General features: G+C 37.8%; 2 protein-coding genes across 5 annotated transcripts in view; one reads left to right on the forward strand and one right to left on the reverse strand.

Moving 5' to 3' along the window:
• The window catches only part of fibcd1a (fibrinogen C domain containing 1a), a 118,714-nt gene that overhangs the window by 86,306 nt on the left and 16,070 nt on the right, over positions 1-16,338 (forward strand). The gene's annotated exons all lie outside the window — the stretch shown is intronic.
• Positions 1-16,338, reverse strand: part of LOC311066411 (uncharacterized protein) — a gene marked incomplete at its 3' end in the record, with an annotated part of 32,335 nt that overhangs the window by 10,958 nt on the left and 5,039 nt on the right. Inside the window, exon 5 of the mRNA XM_084087598.1 lies at positions 11,448-11,568. Coding sequence (XP_083943724.1) covers positions 11,448-11,568 — 121 coding nt within the window. The remainder of the gene's footprint in view (positions 1-11,447; positions 11,569-16,338) is intronic.

A 16,338-nucleotide genomic window follows, 5' to 3' on the forward strand; every position in this document is an offset into this window, starting at 1 on the left:
AGAAATATGGCCGAGATTCTGCTGACAAACATATTTTCCTTTCGCCGCTTGTCTCCACTGGATCCTGTTTGTGTGTGTGTGTGTGTGTGTGCGCGCGCGTGCGTGTGTGTGTGTGTGTGCGGGTTTGTGTAAGCTCTCCCTTCTGAATCACACTGTTATTGTTTACTGCCACAAGATGGAAGAATCCACTACAGTGACCCCCTCAATATTTAAAAACCGAAGGATTTCAAAGAACACGAGTCTATATTGTGACTCTCCATGTGCTCAAGCGAGATGTTTCTGTCAGTAAGTGTTAATTCAGAATAAATTTTTAAACAGTCTAAAGTGCAGCTGATTCTGTAGTGTGTTCGAACACAGCTGGGGGAAAGAAACCTTTACATCTCACAAGGCAAGAGAAGTGTGACATTTTTGTTGATCTTCTTCTGAACACAAGACTCAGCAAGGTGCAGTTAGTGGTTTAAAGGAGACATATCATGCTTTTAAATTGTTCCTTTTTACATATAAATCATACATTTGTAGTCTATATAAAGCGGAACTGCAATGCTTGGGTCTGAATTCCTCATTATTATAGCTCCACAGGCCCCTTTTCTACCCCTTTTCTGATGTGCGTCTGAGAGCAACTCGTTTTGGTGCGGTCTCTTTAAATACAATTGAGACACTTCATACCCCGCCCACACTCGGTTCAACTCCACCCCGTTCGGCCATTTTTGTAGTTTGATAGCAGAGATACGATTATCTAGCGGCACAGAAACTTTTTATTCACACGTTATTAACAAAATGTCAACAACGGAAGACTTGTCCAGCCAGCCTTACATGTTCGAGCCAGAGTCGGAGCAGGAGCGAGATGAAAATGAAGACGACGAACCTGTAGAACAACGTCTTCATATGGATGTATCGCAATTGTGTGTACTGTATTTACACATGAAACTTTGGTCTTCCGACCTTTTACCACCGTGTCGATTTATTTTGATTAATATGTGCGAGGGAGAGAGAGGAAGACAGCGTCTAGTTTGGAGACGGTGATGTCTTGTTTACACTTTCGCCTGGCTCTGAAGAGAGGGAGTGAGCGCGCGCGCGACCGGGTCTCTCTCTCTGCTCGTTCTTTCAGTTAAACATGCGTCCTGTAACAAGCGCGGCAGTTCATCTACATTAGACGGTGTAATGAAGCGTGTGGGTTACTACATCCAACAACCGAACATTTTAACTTACCCTCTCGTAACTTCTGCATCCTTTAGCTTGGACTACAAAATTGCAGCGAGAAATAAAAATGGCGGATTGCTCGAAGTGGTGGGCAGGAAGTCAATGTCCTTATTTGGCAGTTCCGCTGCAAATACTGTGACGTAATAGTTCAAAAAACGTCATAGATAACAGAAAAATCGGAACAGGTTGAAAAATATGACCAAAACAGAATATAAAGATATCAACGAAGCACCTGAAGAGAATAATTTCATATTTTCTGTACTTCTAAACACTCCAAATATACAACAAAATGCATTTAAGGGCTAAAAAAGTGCATTTGGCATGATATGTCCCCTTTAAAACAGCGTTTGCGTTTAACTGTGCAAGTGGTGTATTGATGAGAGCAATAACTCCCTAGTGAAGCTACACCCTTTTGAAAAGTAGTTAGCTAGACTGTAAGTAATTAACACATGTAACTAACTACACTGAGGCTTTTTAAAGTGTTTAGCCAGCACTGGATTAGATAATACAGCCTGTAACATGGATGGACATGAAAATGATCACTTAATAAAGACTTCAATTTCACCTTAAGTGCACTTTCATTATGTATATAGATCTTTTTAACAATTTTCTTGGTAAAAGTTGAATGTCGGTTGAATGTTGAAAAGTTGGTAGTTCAAATACTGGCATCCCGTCCAGATGCTCAGTTGTAAAAGATATATCATATCATATAAAAATAAAAAAATAATATATAGAAACATCACTTTTCTACAAATGAGTGGATGACATGAATTTATGGCTTGAAAAGCGAAAAAAATCGAATTATTTATAAATATAGTGTAAATAATAATAAAGTATAAATATTTATAAAATAAACTAAAATGTATGAATATTTATACATATGTTGATGCTAAGTATTTATTTTGCTACAACAAAGATGATTAAAAAAAAATTAGTTCCAGATTTAGTTCCATTCCATTAGTTCCATTCAGAATATGAATTAAATTAGTTCCAGAAGGATGACTTGAATATGAATTGGTGAGTCATATTTTGAAATAATTCATTGAAATTAACCATAAAACAAACTGATTCACTAAAAAAAAGTTTTATTACAGCAGTTTTTGTGTAAATGAAAAAAAAATCTTAAATGTGTATTGTGCCATTTATTTTTATTGCTTTAAACATAAACCTAACAAATTAGTGAGATTTATGCTAAAACATGAATCATTTACCAAAAATAAACTTAACTCTTTCCCCGCCATTGATGGAAATTACCTCCATTTATGAGAAAACGTAATTTTCCTGCTTTCCGTGTTTTCACTGTTATACGCTGTTACGCATCTTCTTAAAAGAATACTTAATCTTCTGGGGCCGTATTCACAAAGCATTTTATCTTACCACTAGGAGTACTCCTAAATCGCACTAAAAGATTTTAGCTAGGAGTTTTCTCTTAAAAGTTATTCACAACGCCTTTCAGACCTACTCTTAGTAAAGAAAAATGACAACTCCTAAACTAAGAGTGAGTCTTCGTTGCTATGGATGACGTCATTACTCATGCACGAGCTCGACTGAAGTGACCACCTTGATTGGCTGATGATTGTAACGCGGGAATGATTCCAAACACCTCCCCTACGATGATGAGTGACAGGTGACAGGTCTGAGAATGCGTGCGCTACACAAGTAGTGTGAAAAACAGAAGATGATGAATAACTGAATAAATAGCCTAAATGAATAAAGAGTAAGGCAAAACAAATAGCCTAGTAGCCTAATAAAACATATGGATTGATGCAATATCTTTGCAACATTATTGAATTAATCTGTCACTATATGCCTCTGTCTACGTTTGCAAAGAGAAGAACATTTTAATTTGATTCACAATGAAACGTTACAATTAGTTTACATGCAATGAGTAGCCTAGTTTTGGTTGTTGGTGGTGGCGTTATTGCATCCCTAGTTATGCCTATACAATGCAAAATTGTTCCCTCGCGATTGGAAGCTCCTGTAGCCGCCGCATACGCATTTCAAAACATCGCAACGTGAAATGCCACAAAAAGCGGTTTGTGAATAGGTCTTAGTGAGTTAGGAGTCCTCTCGACTTCTTTTAAGCTGTCCCAGGCTTAGGTGCTACTTTTAGGGCTAAAATGCTTCGTGAATTACTCTTAGTCAAAAAAATTAGATTCCTAAAGTTACGAGTGACACGCCCATTATTTTTAGGAGTTGCTCCTAAATTCGCCAGTTAGGAGCTACTTTTAGCCTTAAAATTCTTTGTGAATACGGCCCCTGATCAAAACACATGCGAAGAAGATACAGAAACAAGTGATATCATTATGTAAGCACATGCATATGTAAAATAACGGGATCACCAATGAAATGTCAACCCAAGATGAGAAGCATTAGGGGTGTCGATAGACTCAATCTACTTTGATCATCGTTCTAAATCCCATCCAGACAAAGTCTTTGACAAATATGTGATTTTCTCAGCTTTTTGCTGGAAAACAAGACAAAAATACTAAGACCATGTTTTTTGTCACACTACTGAAAAATGTAGTGCTGCTAGTTTTAGTTTTAACAATGCATTCTCTCACAATGGATCTGGTCCTCCCTTTACCTTACAATTTAGTCTTGTTCACAGGTCACCATGGCAGGTTTCCTCCAGGATTATGTGAGATCTCTGTGCATTTTCATACATCTCATGTAAGGTAATAGAGAATAGCCTTGCGTCCACGTCCGGTAATAGTTGTCTTGGTCTGTAGGTGAATTCCCAGATGATTCAGAGAGCGAAAAATAAAGGATGGACTGAATAAATAGGATAGATCTTTCACGAGACAGCCATCGCCCATTCGATGGAATGATGCAATGTGTCTACGGGCTGGTGGAATGAATCTAAGCAGGGAAAGAGATGGATATCAAACCAACGTGGTCCCCGCTGACTTGTTTGGCACTATGAAAATATTGGCAATTTTCACTGGGTCTTTATCTGTGATTTATCTGTGAGTATAGCCCTCCAGAGGCTTTGAATAAAACATGGCCTTGCTCAGCATCCACAAAGCGTTCCATTAATCGCCATTCGGATTGTTTTAGACTGACTACTTATCTTGCACCGTGGATGGACCACGTGGCGCTCGCTGGCCATGCACGGATGGCCTTGAATTTTATGGGGGAGATGCGAGCTAAAATTGAAAATTCCTCTGATCTTCTTCTCGCCTGTCCTTGCCCTTCTGCATTATGTTCTGTTTCTCTCTATCTTTCTTCTTCCTTGTGTGGAAATGAGATGCTATCACAGCTTTCGGCTTCACTTTTAAACACCGTAATCCATTATAAATGTTATCAATCCAAGTGTTTTCCTCTCGGAAAGGAAAAGGATCAGCGCCAGCACTGTCATGACAGACACGGGTAATGCTTCTCCAAGCGTGCACACGTGTGTTATGATCATTGCATATTTTCACAGTGCTTCCCAACCTTGTTTATCTTAATCAACACCAGACCATAAAAGTGTTGCTTTTTTACTCATGCACCTAGTATAAAGCATTTATGTTAATGCAAAGAAAATCAGAGAACATTTGCGACAGGTTTTGTTATACAGTGGCCCCAACACGTATTTGGACATTTTAGCCACACTTATAAATGTTTGACATTCACACTTACGAATGTCTTTGCATTATATAACAAAATATAAAATTATTTTAAAAGGGTCATGACATGGATCTTTTTATTATAATTGTAATATGTTCCTTGAGGTTCAAATATAATGTTAAAGGACGAAAGAAACGATTTTTTTCAACCCTCATTCTGACCGTCTGTCATAAATGATATGTTTTTAAGGGGCGGCTCCTTTAAGGCTTGTCAGTCACTGTTATAATTGGCTAAGGTCATTGCATAAGAGACAGTATCAACTGCCACTCGCTATTTCACCCAAGTAATTTACAGACAAAGCATTATGAAATTGTTTACTTACGGTTTGTGATGCAGCTTCTGTTAGATCCAATACAGCTGACCGCTTTATTCTGTCAACATAAGTGTCTTTGCAAACTCTCCATTACGCTTTGCCTCATTTACAAAACAATCTGCAGTCAAATGCTCCGAACAAACATATAATCCTCTGACATGATCCATAATGGCATTAAAATTAAACCATCTGCTTATTCCTGACGCTGGTATCCTTCTGAAATCTACGAACGTTCCTTTACGCTTCCGTTTACTCTTCTATTTGTCCTGTTGTCGACAGACTCAAGCATGGAGTATGTCAGAAACTGAACGCGTTTCTGTATTTTTGGAGCTTGATTAAATAAATGCTTTATTTATAATGAGGAGGATGTTTTAAGTTGTGAAACTTGCAGGATGTTTTAATGATACAAAGACCTCTTATATGTCAAAAGATCAAGGCAAATTTGATAGTATTATGTCATGACTGATTTTTCTTTTAACAGAAATATAGTACAGTTTACAAGCTAAACTTCTTACAAAAATCTATTTATAAAGTTTATACAACTATTATATTATATTATATTAATTTTAAATTAATTAAATTTTTATATATTATATATATATATATATATTTATTGTTTAAAAAAACATTCCATTATAAGAATAAATGTCATTTTAAATATATTAAAATAGAAAAGTGCTATTTTAAATGTTATAATATTTCAAAATATTTCACAGTAGTTTATACTGTATTTTATCAAATGAATGCAGCCTTGGTGAGATTTTCAAAACATTTCAGAAACACACAAAAAATCTTACCAAACCCAAAGAATTTCTGTTCTTTGGTTTTACTAAGAAAAAAAATCAAATTATTTCCCCATGGAACTTGCTTAAGTGGTAAACGTATGGGTATTTTCAGATCTTTTGATTTAATGGACAAAATAAGCTTGCGCAATTTACATATGAACGCACATGGAGATGACGGAAAAATACGGAGAGCATCAGCTTTCGTTTCTGCTCTGATAGCCGCAAGACCGCGGCGAGCGCTGTGAGTGTGTGTTAGAAATCAGGAATGGTGAGAGAACATTGTGATTGGTACGTTTTTTGTCTTCAAACCAAACTTGGGTATCCAGCCGACAAATTTTAAATCCCGTCTGGATAGCGCGCTTCCCATAATGTTTATGCATTACACATTCGACCACATGAGTGTTTACACTGCGAAAGCAATCCGGTCGAATGCGTTTTCAACTACCTGGAAGTGGTCGAAAGTGGATAAGCTCAAAACGTTTTAGACCCCGTTTACACCTGTATTTAGCGTCGTCCACTTGTGATCCGATCGACCAAATACCAGGTGTAAACAGGGCCTGTGTGATCTAGCTTGTACAATACCACTGATTTTGTAAAGGTTGTGTCTGGCCAAGGATTGTGTTTATTAAGACAGATGCAGAGCTTTACAAATCTCAGAGATGGTGCATAATAAAAAAAAAAAGTTAAATAGCAATGCTCCATTGAATGCTTCAGATTCCTAATGGGAGCTATTTTTCAAAGAGCATTATTTTTCTAGTCTCTGTAACCTTCGGGATGCTCTGCATATTTTTCTGTCTCACGGCATCCATTCATTTGGCCAAACGTGACACAGTAATGAACTGTAATATGTGTTTTGTGAAGCGTTTCAGAGGAATAGACAGGCGGCGAGCTATAGACATGAAACCGGGTCAGCACACAGATAGGAGGCTGATGTCGCTGATAAGATTTCAGCTGATGGCATCGCAAAGCCGCTATGATGCTATCAGTGAAAGCACTCCAGATAATTTCACAGAGCTAACTGAACGGCCATTAACATCCCATAACTTTATAGATGAATGAGGGGGAACAGACCTGGACTTCTTATCTTATTAATACTATTACAGCATATGCCACATTGAGGAACTAGAAGATAAAAAAAATTCTGTTACCATTTACTCACTCTCATGTCATCCCAAACCTATATGACTTTCTTTTCTCTGTGTAACATTAAAGACGAAATTTTGAATATCATGCTGGTGACTCATTTCCATGCAATTAATTAATGGATAAGGAAGCAAAAGCATCATAAATGTATCATTGAAGTATCATAAAAGTAGTCCATATGACTAGTGCACTAAATTCCAAGTAGTCTGAAACCATTCAGTATAATTTGTATAATGCATGGTAAACAGACCAAAAAGGTATACTTTGACATACTTGCATACTTTGATTTGTGAACAAGTTATTTGAGTTTAATCAATGAATTAATCAGTTGATCTCAATCATAAAACTTGTCTGAAAGATTTGTTCATGAATCAGATCGTTCAACTCACTGACTCAATTAACTGGGGCCTCATGTATCAATCTTGCGTACGCACAAAAACTTTGCGTACGCCAGCTTTCACGCTCACGGTCGTATGTACTAACAGTGAAATTAACGCGAGAATGTGCGTTCCTCCACGCCAATTTCATGTCTGGCGTACGTACATTTCTCATTGTTTTTGTCCGTTGGCGACTCTTACAGGCAATGAAGTGAAGTTGCAAACATTACACAACGAATGGTTCTACAAGTCTATCGCACCACCACCTGTGGGAAGCATTGCTATTAATTTGCAATTTATAAAATAAATGACATATATTGTCACACGAGCCTTATGGAAATATTCTATCAATTATGCAATTAAATAAGAACATATAAAAGCATATGCAAATTGATACAACCCTTAGTCTATGGCAATGACAGCTTTGGTTTAATGTCCACCTTTATATCAGACCATTTCTTTTTAAGGTCATTTAGGGTAGGCTGTGTACAGTTAAGACACCTTAAATAACTTGCGTTCGCAGCAAGCACAAGTTGTGATTTTTGCTGTGCACGTGCGTATTAGAGTCCTCTTTGATCGTAGGAAATTTGAACAACGGACGCATCTCCGATCCGAAGATATCTGGAAAAGTTTTTTTTTCTAAGATATGACGTTCACTTCACCATGCACTCTCCACAATGAATAGCTTATTATCCTTATGTGACTGTTAAACGTAACTGGTATCACCACAAACGTTATTCTGTGCCCTAAAAAACTGGCATATTTCATGGTATTGTGTCATGCAAGGTAATTGCAAAATCTAGAGAAATGTGCGAGGTGGCCAGCGGGGGATAGTTGAGACACATACTGTAGGCTACCCCCGATAGAGTTCTATTAGGAAACACACTGTTTAGTTGTTCAGCGTTATGATAACAGGTTAAACGTCGTAATAAGTCAGCATAGGACGCAAATGAAAATAAAATTTGATATTTGTGATATTTAAACTGTGTATTATTAATAAATATTGTTACATATCTTGTTCCTGCTTTATACATTTTAACCAGTGCTAATTTAAATAAAATTAATGAATATAAATGGATGAATAAACAAAAATGCTGCCCAATTGTTATTTTCTTTATTTGTCTTTATTTTTTATATTTACAATGAATGGTTAGTTACCTTCACATCATTAGAAATGGGTGTCTCAACTGTACCATGCACTGTCTCAACTGTACCACATATTGGTACAGTTGAGACAAAGTTGAGACAAAAAATTGAGCTAATTGTGGAAAATATAAACTACTGTAGGGTATTATTGATTGATAATATCTTAGTCTACAAGCTAATGAAATGTCATGTGGCGTGTCATATGGAAATTCACTTCTTTTCAATGTCTATTTTTGTGTGAAAAATCAAAACGCAAAAAGTGTCTCAACTGTACTCAGTCTACTCTACAGTGCGACTTTCAGATCCATCCGCATTGACGGCATCAGCCAAACTCTCCCACTCATATTTTTTCCTTTTGTTATTAATTCCGGAGGACAAAGTTCCAAATATATATTTTTTTTTTTCGTTTCTACCTCCGATAGTAGCACCTCCAATTCACTTTCTGTAAAGTTTCGTTTCTTGCCGCCATTTTCTTACTGCTTTCTTTTGCCAAAGTGGACTCATTACCATATTTAAATTAATTTAATTAAGGGAGGAGACTGGGTGGGGCGTTGTGCTCGTGCATGTGCGCTCAATTTTACGTTAACTGGGATGTACAAAGAGAATATGCGTGGGATCCTTCGTACGCAGAGATTCATACATCTGGGTTTTTTTGTGCGTACGCACATTTACAGCTTTGTCCGTACGCAATGTTTTAGTATGAATTCAACGCAAGTCTTTGTACATGAGGCCCCTGGTTCTTGAGTTATCAGTGAATAATATCAACACTGAACTGAATTGAGCTAAATAATGACACTTATCTTTCTGCAGCTGATTTGTAGCAGAATCTCTCATATTTGATGAAGTTTGCATCATTAATTCTGTAAATTTTCTTGTTTATTACTGTAAAGCTGCTTTGAAACTATTTCTATTGTATAAATCGCTATTTTCCCTACAGTGTATGTATAGATGAGTAAGATGGCTGCTTGTGTGCGCCACAGTATCCCAACATGGTAATTAAGTTTTTACCTTAGCCACAGATGAAATGTTATTTGTTGTGACAGTCCCCACATGAATAAAGGATGTGAATTACGCTGGATCCGATGACACTCATGTTCAACCTCATTTTTGTCAGTGCCAGTTCAAACATGTTCTGTTGGCACATATTGAATTAGAATACATTCATTTTAAAGTCATGATGCTGCAGTTTGTACATTTTCTCCTACCGTTGAGCTCTTGTGCTCATGCTGGATACACAGGTTCAGGTCCAAACCAAAATCATTATGAAGCAAGTTGTTTTATGTGTAAATGCATAAAGAGGGATGTTTTTGGTATTATTTACATCATTGTGAGCCAATTATACTAGTATTATATTTGCCTTTCTATAGCTATTTTAAACTAAGCTTAAGCTTAAACTAAAGATGTATTGTTTACACAGGTTCAAAGAGGTGGTGTGAATATATTAACATGGATTCACAATCTTTTTGCATGTTAAAATAGTTATGCCAATAGAATAATTTTCTCAAATGATTCATTCAAAAACATTGATTCATGTGAGAAAAGCTAAGTGATTTTGCTTATGAGTGAGTCATTGAATCATTCACTCAAATGATTCATTCTGGAACAAAAGAAGTGATTAGGTGTGTTGGACTTGAAGTGGCGCTGCACAGACAGCATGACATCAAAGTACTGCGAGAGTGATTCGAAAGCATAGGTAACCGTCGGTACTTTGATATCACACACCGATCGGTCTGTGCAGTGAGTGATTTCGGACACTGAGTGCGCCGGAAGAGCTGCCGCTTTTGCATAGTTTGTCCTTGCTGTTAATCATTTGAAACTAGCAGTAGTAATGTAATGAAAAGATCTTGAAATCTGTCATGAAAACTAGCATGTATAAACCTTAATTAAACAATTTAATAATCAATTAAAAACTAATTTATACCTGTATGATATTACGCTGTAGCCACATTGGACCAGCGGTTTGGAAAACGGATGGATGGATGATTCAGCTGCGGGTGCCATCTTCAGGTCCGACGTGCAAATTTACTTGCCGCAGCTCTCACAGTGCATTATGGGTATTCTCTAGGCATTGAGCATACATCAGATGTACATTCGTGATTGCGTTGCATTATGGGATTGAATGAGTGCACTCAATAACGTCCACTATGGTTTCGGACACCACTACAAATGGCTGTCCCCTCAAATAGTGCCGTATTTAAGGGTATAAGGGGGCGATTTCGGACACAGCTTTATTCTTTCTTTAACAAAAGTGAATGTCTTTATGTTTGAGTCAATGAATCATTCACACAGCTGATTTGTTCAAACTATTTCTGGAACTATTTTTGTTTATAGAGCAAAAATAGACAAAATAACTGGCAATATTGTCTCTTTAAGATACTCAGTACTTAAGAAGTTACTTAATATTAACTTAATTTATTGTTGAAATTAATTAAATGTTCCAATTTTATTTAAGGGATAGAATTGAGATTTTAAGCAACACTTAACCAGAATAACAAAGGCTTTGTGCTTTTGTGAATGCTGTAATGAGAAATGAACTAAATGAAATGCACGATGGTGTATTGCATTAGCAGCAGTCATAGATAATTACCCTTCTTTATAGTATCTCAGAGCTCATCGCTGTCTTTAATTGGATTGGTCAGGAATGTGTGAATGGCCAATGATATAAAGGCAGGTCTGCCTGTTCTGTAGCTTCTAGTGTTGAGCAAGTTTCCAGAAACACTGTGTTTGTTCCAGTCTCTGATGGGAGGTCTCCATATGTTATTTTTAATTGCGCTGTAACAACTGCATTGATGTGAGGTGTACCTACAGATGTGTTCTCAATAGCACACAAACAGCTGTTCTGCTCTAGGTTTTACACCTCATCCATTTTACCTCAGCTGTTTCCCAAGTGCTGAGCTCCTGAACCGTATTGAGGCTCGTATTTAATGCCCCGATCTGGCGTCTGACAGCGGAGGGTTCGTTGCATACTCCGCCAGAATCCCTCTGGAGGATCCTGCAGGCGACAAGAGACACTTTTTTGTTCTGAATATGTAAACAAGCCCTGCATCAGGTGTAATTAAATCCCTTTTCTTGATTTGCATATAATTGAGCTCAAGGCCCAAAAACGGATTTCACCGAGACAGCTTGCAGCGAGCGTTTCTTGTGCAGACGGGCTTTAGAAAATTAGCAAAATCGATATTGGTGCGGTCAACAGCGCCCACCTGTAAACAGCAGCTTTGATGCGGCACATTGGGAAGGGACGGGCATGTTAGGTGCGATGATTCATCCTGCAGAGAACTGAAGATGTGCTGGATGCTGTGTCACTGCACTGGCAGGTGTTCAAAGCCCCGTACACCGTGACCTCGGGGCGCAATCGAATGTGTGAATTTCTGTGTTTATATATGCTATTGTGAGAGTGAAAACCCCTGTACTGAACTCAAATCTCTCTCCTTCGTTTCTCGAACGTCTCGCTTTTGTCTGACAGGGCGCGGGGAACAGCCATGCGAGACGCATCTCATAGAATGGTTGCGGGGAGCAGCAGAGCCCTCACAGAAACGCAGATGGAGCAGCTTGATTAAAAATTAATAGCAGAGGACTGTTGCACGGGGAGAAAATGAGCGCAGCTCTTGGCCTGTCAGAAAGAAATCTGTCCTCCGCTGGCACGGCTCAACACGAGCCTCCGATTTCACCACTGCCTCACCACCTCAAGTTCCTCAGTTTAGTTCTAATTGAAACACGAATTGGGCCTCGTTCAAAGAGGCAGCAGAAGAATTGAAACGTGAAATTAAGAATCTCAGAGTCCAGCGGTGACGCAACAAGTCATTTTACTGTTTAGATGCAATACGTGTCATTCTAAAATACCAGGGTCATGCACCATACAGAACTGAATTGACAATGAATTTTAGATTGTTTTTTATATTCTGTTGCAAATTAGCTTTAGCTACAAGCACTATGATACATGCATTGAATGGCTGTTGTCCCAGTTTTATCTATGTTTATTATATCTGTCCCTAGAAAAAATAAAACATTAATTGTTTTGGATTGGAATTTGAAGGAAGTAGAACAAAAATGACTTGAAATTCTGAGAAATTCATGTAACTGTAATTTGTTTTAACTAAAAAAACAAAGTTTGTCTAGATAAACTTGGAATGTTAGTTTTGAAGGTTTTCACAAAAGTCTAAAAAGCCTTGAAGTTTGAAGATTGATTGATTGATTGATTGATTGATTGATTGATTGATTCTCATTCTGTCTAACATCTTTTGTGTTTTACGGAAAAAAGAAAGTCATAAAAGTTTAAAACAACACAAGGGTGAATGAATGACAGAATTCTCATTTTTGGTTGAACTAACTATTTAATGTAGTCATTCAGGCCCGACATGAAGCCTTTCAAAGTTAAACGGCACTTCAAAGTAGCTTTCACAGAACAATTGATTAATTACTACCTTCTACACCTTAGCACTTCATAGTAATTCAGGGCAACATGTTCGCTGTTTTATATATCTCTAAGAAATTATTGTTACTTGGGTTGAGTGAGTCTCTTGAGATTTAATTAAAGTCCTGAGTGTAATTATGTAAATTCAGAGGAAATCCACAGTTTAAACATAACTACGGTACTTACATTTCAAAGATTTCTGTTTGATGTCAGAGCATGTTAAATTTTATGCCTGGAGATATGTAAATGTTCATTCCAATAGCCAAAAGACATTCTCCCAAATTTGACTCCTTAGAGTGAAAAATATGAAGCTGTGTTTTATAGACAATATACAGAACGAACAGAATTATATTAAACTGATAAACTCTTGACAAGTGCATCTTTTCAGATGATGCTTAATTATTCAAACATTTCTCATTTTGTAATCATTCTATCCTCTTTTGTGGGGGGTCTGTGAGGAGAGAAGGAGAAATTAGAAAGGAGGGATCTTTTGTGAGCGCAAGAAAAACGTCTAACACGTTACAACAATTAAAAAAAGCTATGTCATCGCAAGATAGTAGATATTTGGTGCTTAGACAACATGGCCCATCAAGGCCGTGGAAGTGATATGATGAAAGGTTGAGGGATTTGTGTTTGATTTTGTTGTGTGGACTCAGACGAATGTCAGATCCGCTGTGGAGCGAGCTCCTCCCCGCAGGGCTTTCAGGCGGCAGTTTCGGCGGTAATCAATGCTTCCCAAAAACAGATCAAACTGTCTTTGTGCCAACAACACTAGAAGCTATATGAAGTCACCCTGATATGTTATTGCCTCCATATCCAACTCATCCAACATGTGATTTACAGCAGTCATTCTCAATAGGTTTTGCTTCAGGAAACAGATTTTATATATAGTGGCAACTCAACACAGTGCCAAAACACACACTGCTGCTGTTGATTATTGCTGCTACTGGTGCTGCAGAGCAAGTATGGACTTGCTACTGCTAATAGGTACACAGACACCCTGCTGTGAGCAAGTAAGATGCTGCTGCATAATCAAACATACACAAATCCCGTAGCAGATCTAGGCAGGTGGAGCTGGGGGAGGTGGAGGGTTTCAGAGGATTGCGCACTGCATGATTAGCCTACAGCAAACACTGAATCAGACTATTTAAATGTTGATCAGCAATCTCATTGGCTGCTGGATCAGCAGAGGCAAATCAGCTTGTGCCATGTGTGATTGCTTGCAGATTGCAAAGGACCTTTGTATGATACAGAAAACATCAAAACTAAAACAGGGCACATTGCAAGCTTGTTGACTATACTTATCAAAGTATAGTCAGGTTTAGATCATATCGTGCAAAACCATAGGAAGATGGGTCTCGTATCAGGTTATCTGGAGCCATTTGAAACCCCCGACCAGGTGAAGATAATCATACGCACATTAGTTTTTAGATGAAGAACAGCACAGCCAGCCCTCTGTCTTTAGCACGCCTGTTCTGATAGATCGCACCTCTGTGTAACATTTCTGGGTCCCTGGGTTGAAACAGAAATGACCTTCGAGAGCAAATGGCCTATCCATTTAGTCAGTGCAGAGACCATTAGAAGGGTGTTGGTGCTTAATAGAGCCTGATGTTGCGCTCGGCTGCTGCTGGAACGGTACCACACCAGTCCCCCACCATTCAAAGCCATCATAACCATCTCTGTTATTATGCCAATATCATTTGAACAAATGTTAGTCTATTCTGCAGGACTGCAGGGAGGCAGATAGACTGCTGCTTCTCACCCAGGCTATCATGTAACTTTAGGTTCAAAGTGTGGGGAGCATTTCAGACGCAAAGGGGTGAATCTTAAAAGATGTAGCAGCCAAAAATAGACTTAATAAACTTAAACAAAAATTTGAAATGTTCCTTTGGCAACTAGCTAAAATATGTTGAAGTTGAAGTACTAAAATTACTAAAACTAAAAATACTAAAAATAAAGCCAAATAAAATGTATTTTCTTAAACAAATCAAAAGCTAATAAAAATGCTAAAATCACAAAAATGACAAAAACTTAAAATAAAAATAAGACTAATTCAAATATAAATATACACTGTATATATATATATATATATATATATATATATTACCTTGGAATAGCATGCACTAATTAATCCCAATAAGTTTTAGTATTTTGACAACTTTTCTTTTTAGATGGCATCATGAATCCCTCTTACTTTTCAATCCCTCCCTTCAAACGACTCTGTTTTGATACATAACGGACACTTTTCATTATCCAATCAATTCCTGATTAATAAAATAACGTCCCACCCTATTTTTTTCTCACTGAATATCTTGTTTCACTCTGAAATTTGCAAGTTTATGCAAAGAAATGGGTTGTGAATGGCTTCACGTTGACTTAAAAACAATATCTCAGTGTCATTGCTAAAGTTTATAATTGTTATAACCCGTAGCTCTTTTTTTTGTAGATATCTAATGGCTGTTGAACATCTGTTAGGCACAGTGTGGTGCTTTTTAAGCAACGCATTATGTTTAGCAAATACAGCAAATAAGTTGCAGGGTGTTAGGTGAATGTTTATTCACCTAACACCCTACCCAAACATGCGCTGCGGTCCACAACAGCTGAAGACCAGCAGCAAGCTACGATTAGACCTAGCAAAACTCTGCTGTATTGATTTTCTGTCCTGTGGGTGCAACGCACATGCCAGTGAACGGGCTACAAAGGGAATTCATTTGTAGGCAAGCACATTAGTCTCCTGTCAAGCACCTCTCCTCCTCTGTGTGAAAACTGGGTGGAATATTAAGAGCAGAACTTACTAGAATCTGGGTCTCCCGTTGAGATATTGATCCCAGGAAGTAGACCAGAGTCCTTCAAGTCGGTCTTAGCTAAGAATGAGAAGTTGTGTCTCTAGCAGACCCACCCCTCTGAGGAAGAAGACGTGCATTTTGTGCTTTCAGATTCTCAATGTTGCATCTCTTACTATAGAACTTTGCTATGAACGTTGCAGTGGAATCTTAAAGTTCACTGCTAGTTCTTTTCATGTTAGAGTAAGAAGTTTGAAAACAAATAACCCAGTCACAGGGGTTAGCCAATAGAGTTAAAGTACAAGGAATGACAATCTCAATTGGCTAATTGGCTTATGGTTTCACTAGTATCAAGACTATAAAGGCAGCAGACTAGGGAAATATAGGCATAACCACTGTTCCTTTAACTTTGAACTTGTGATCTATGCTTCCAACGGTGTCTCTAGGAACATTTAGTGCCTTTGCTATCTTTTTGTATCCTGTTCCTTGTTTGTGAAGGGTGATGATATCTTGTCCCTTTTTGGACCATTCTTTTGACTTAGCCATATTTCTAACATGCAGTCAAACA

The sequence above is a fragment of the Abramis brama genome, assembly GCF_963993115.1.
Source record: "Abramis brama genome assembly, chromosome: 16".
Taxonomy (NCBI): Eukaryota; Metazoa; Chordata; class Actinopteri; order Cypriniformes; family Leuciscidae; genus Abramis; species Abramis brama.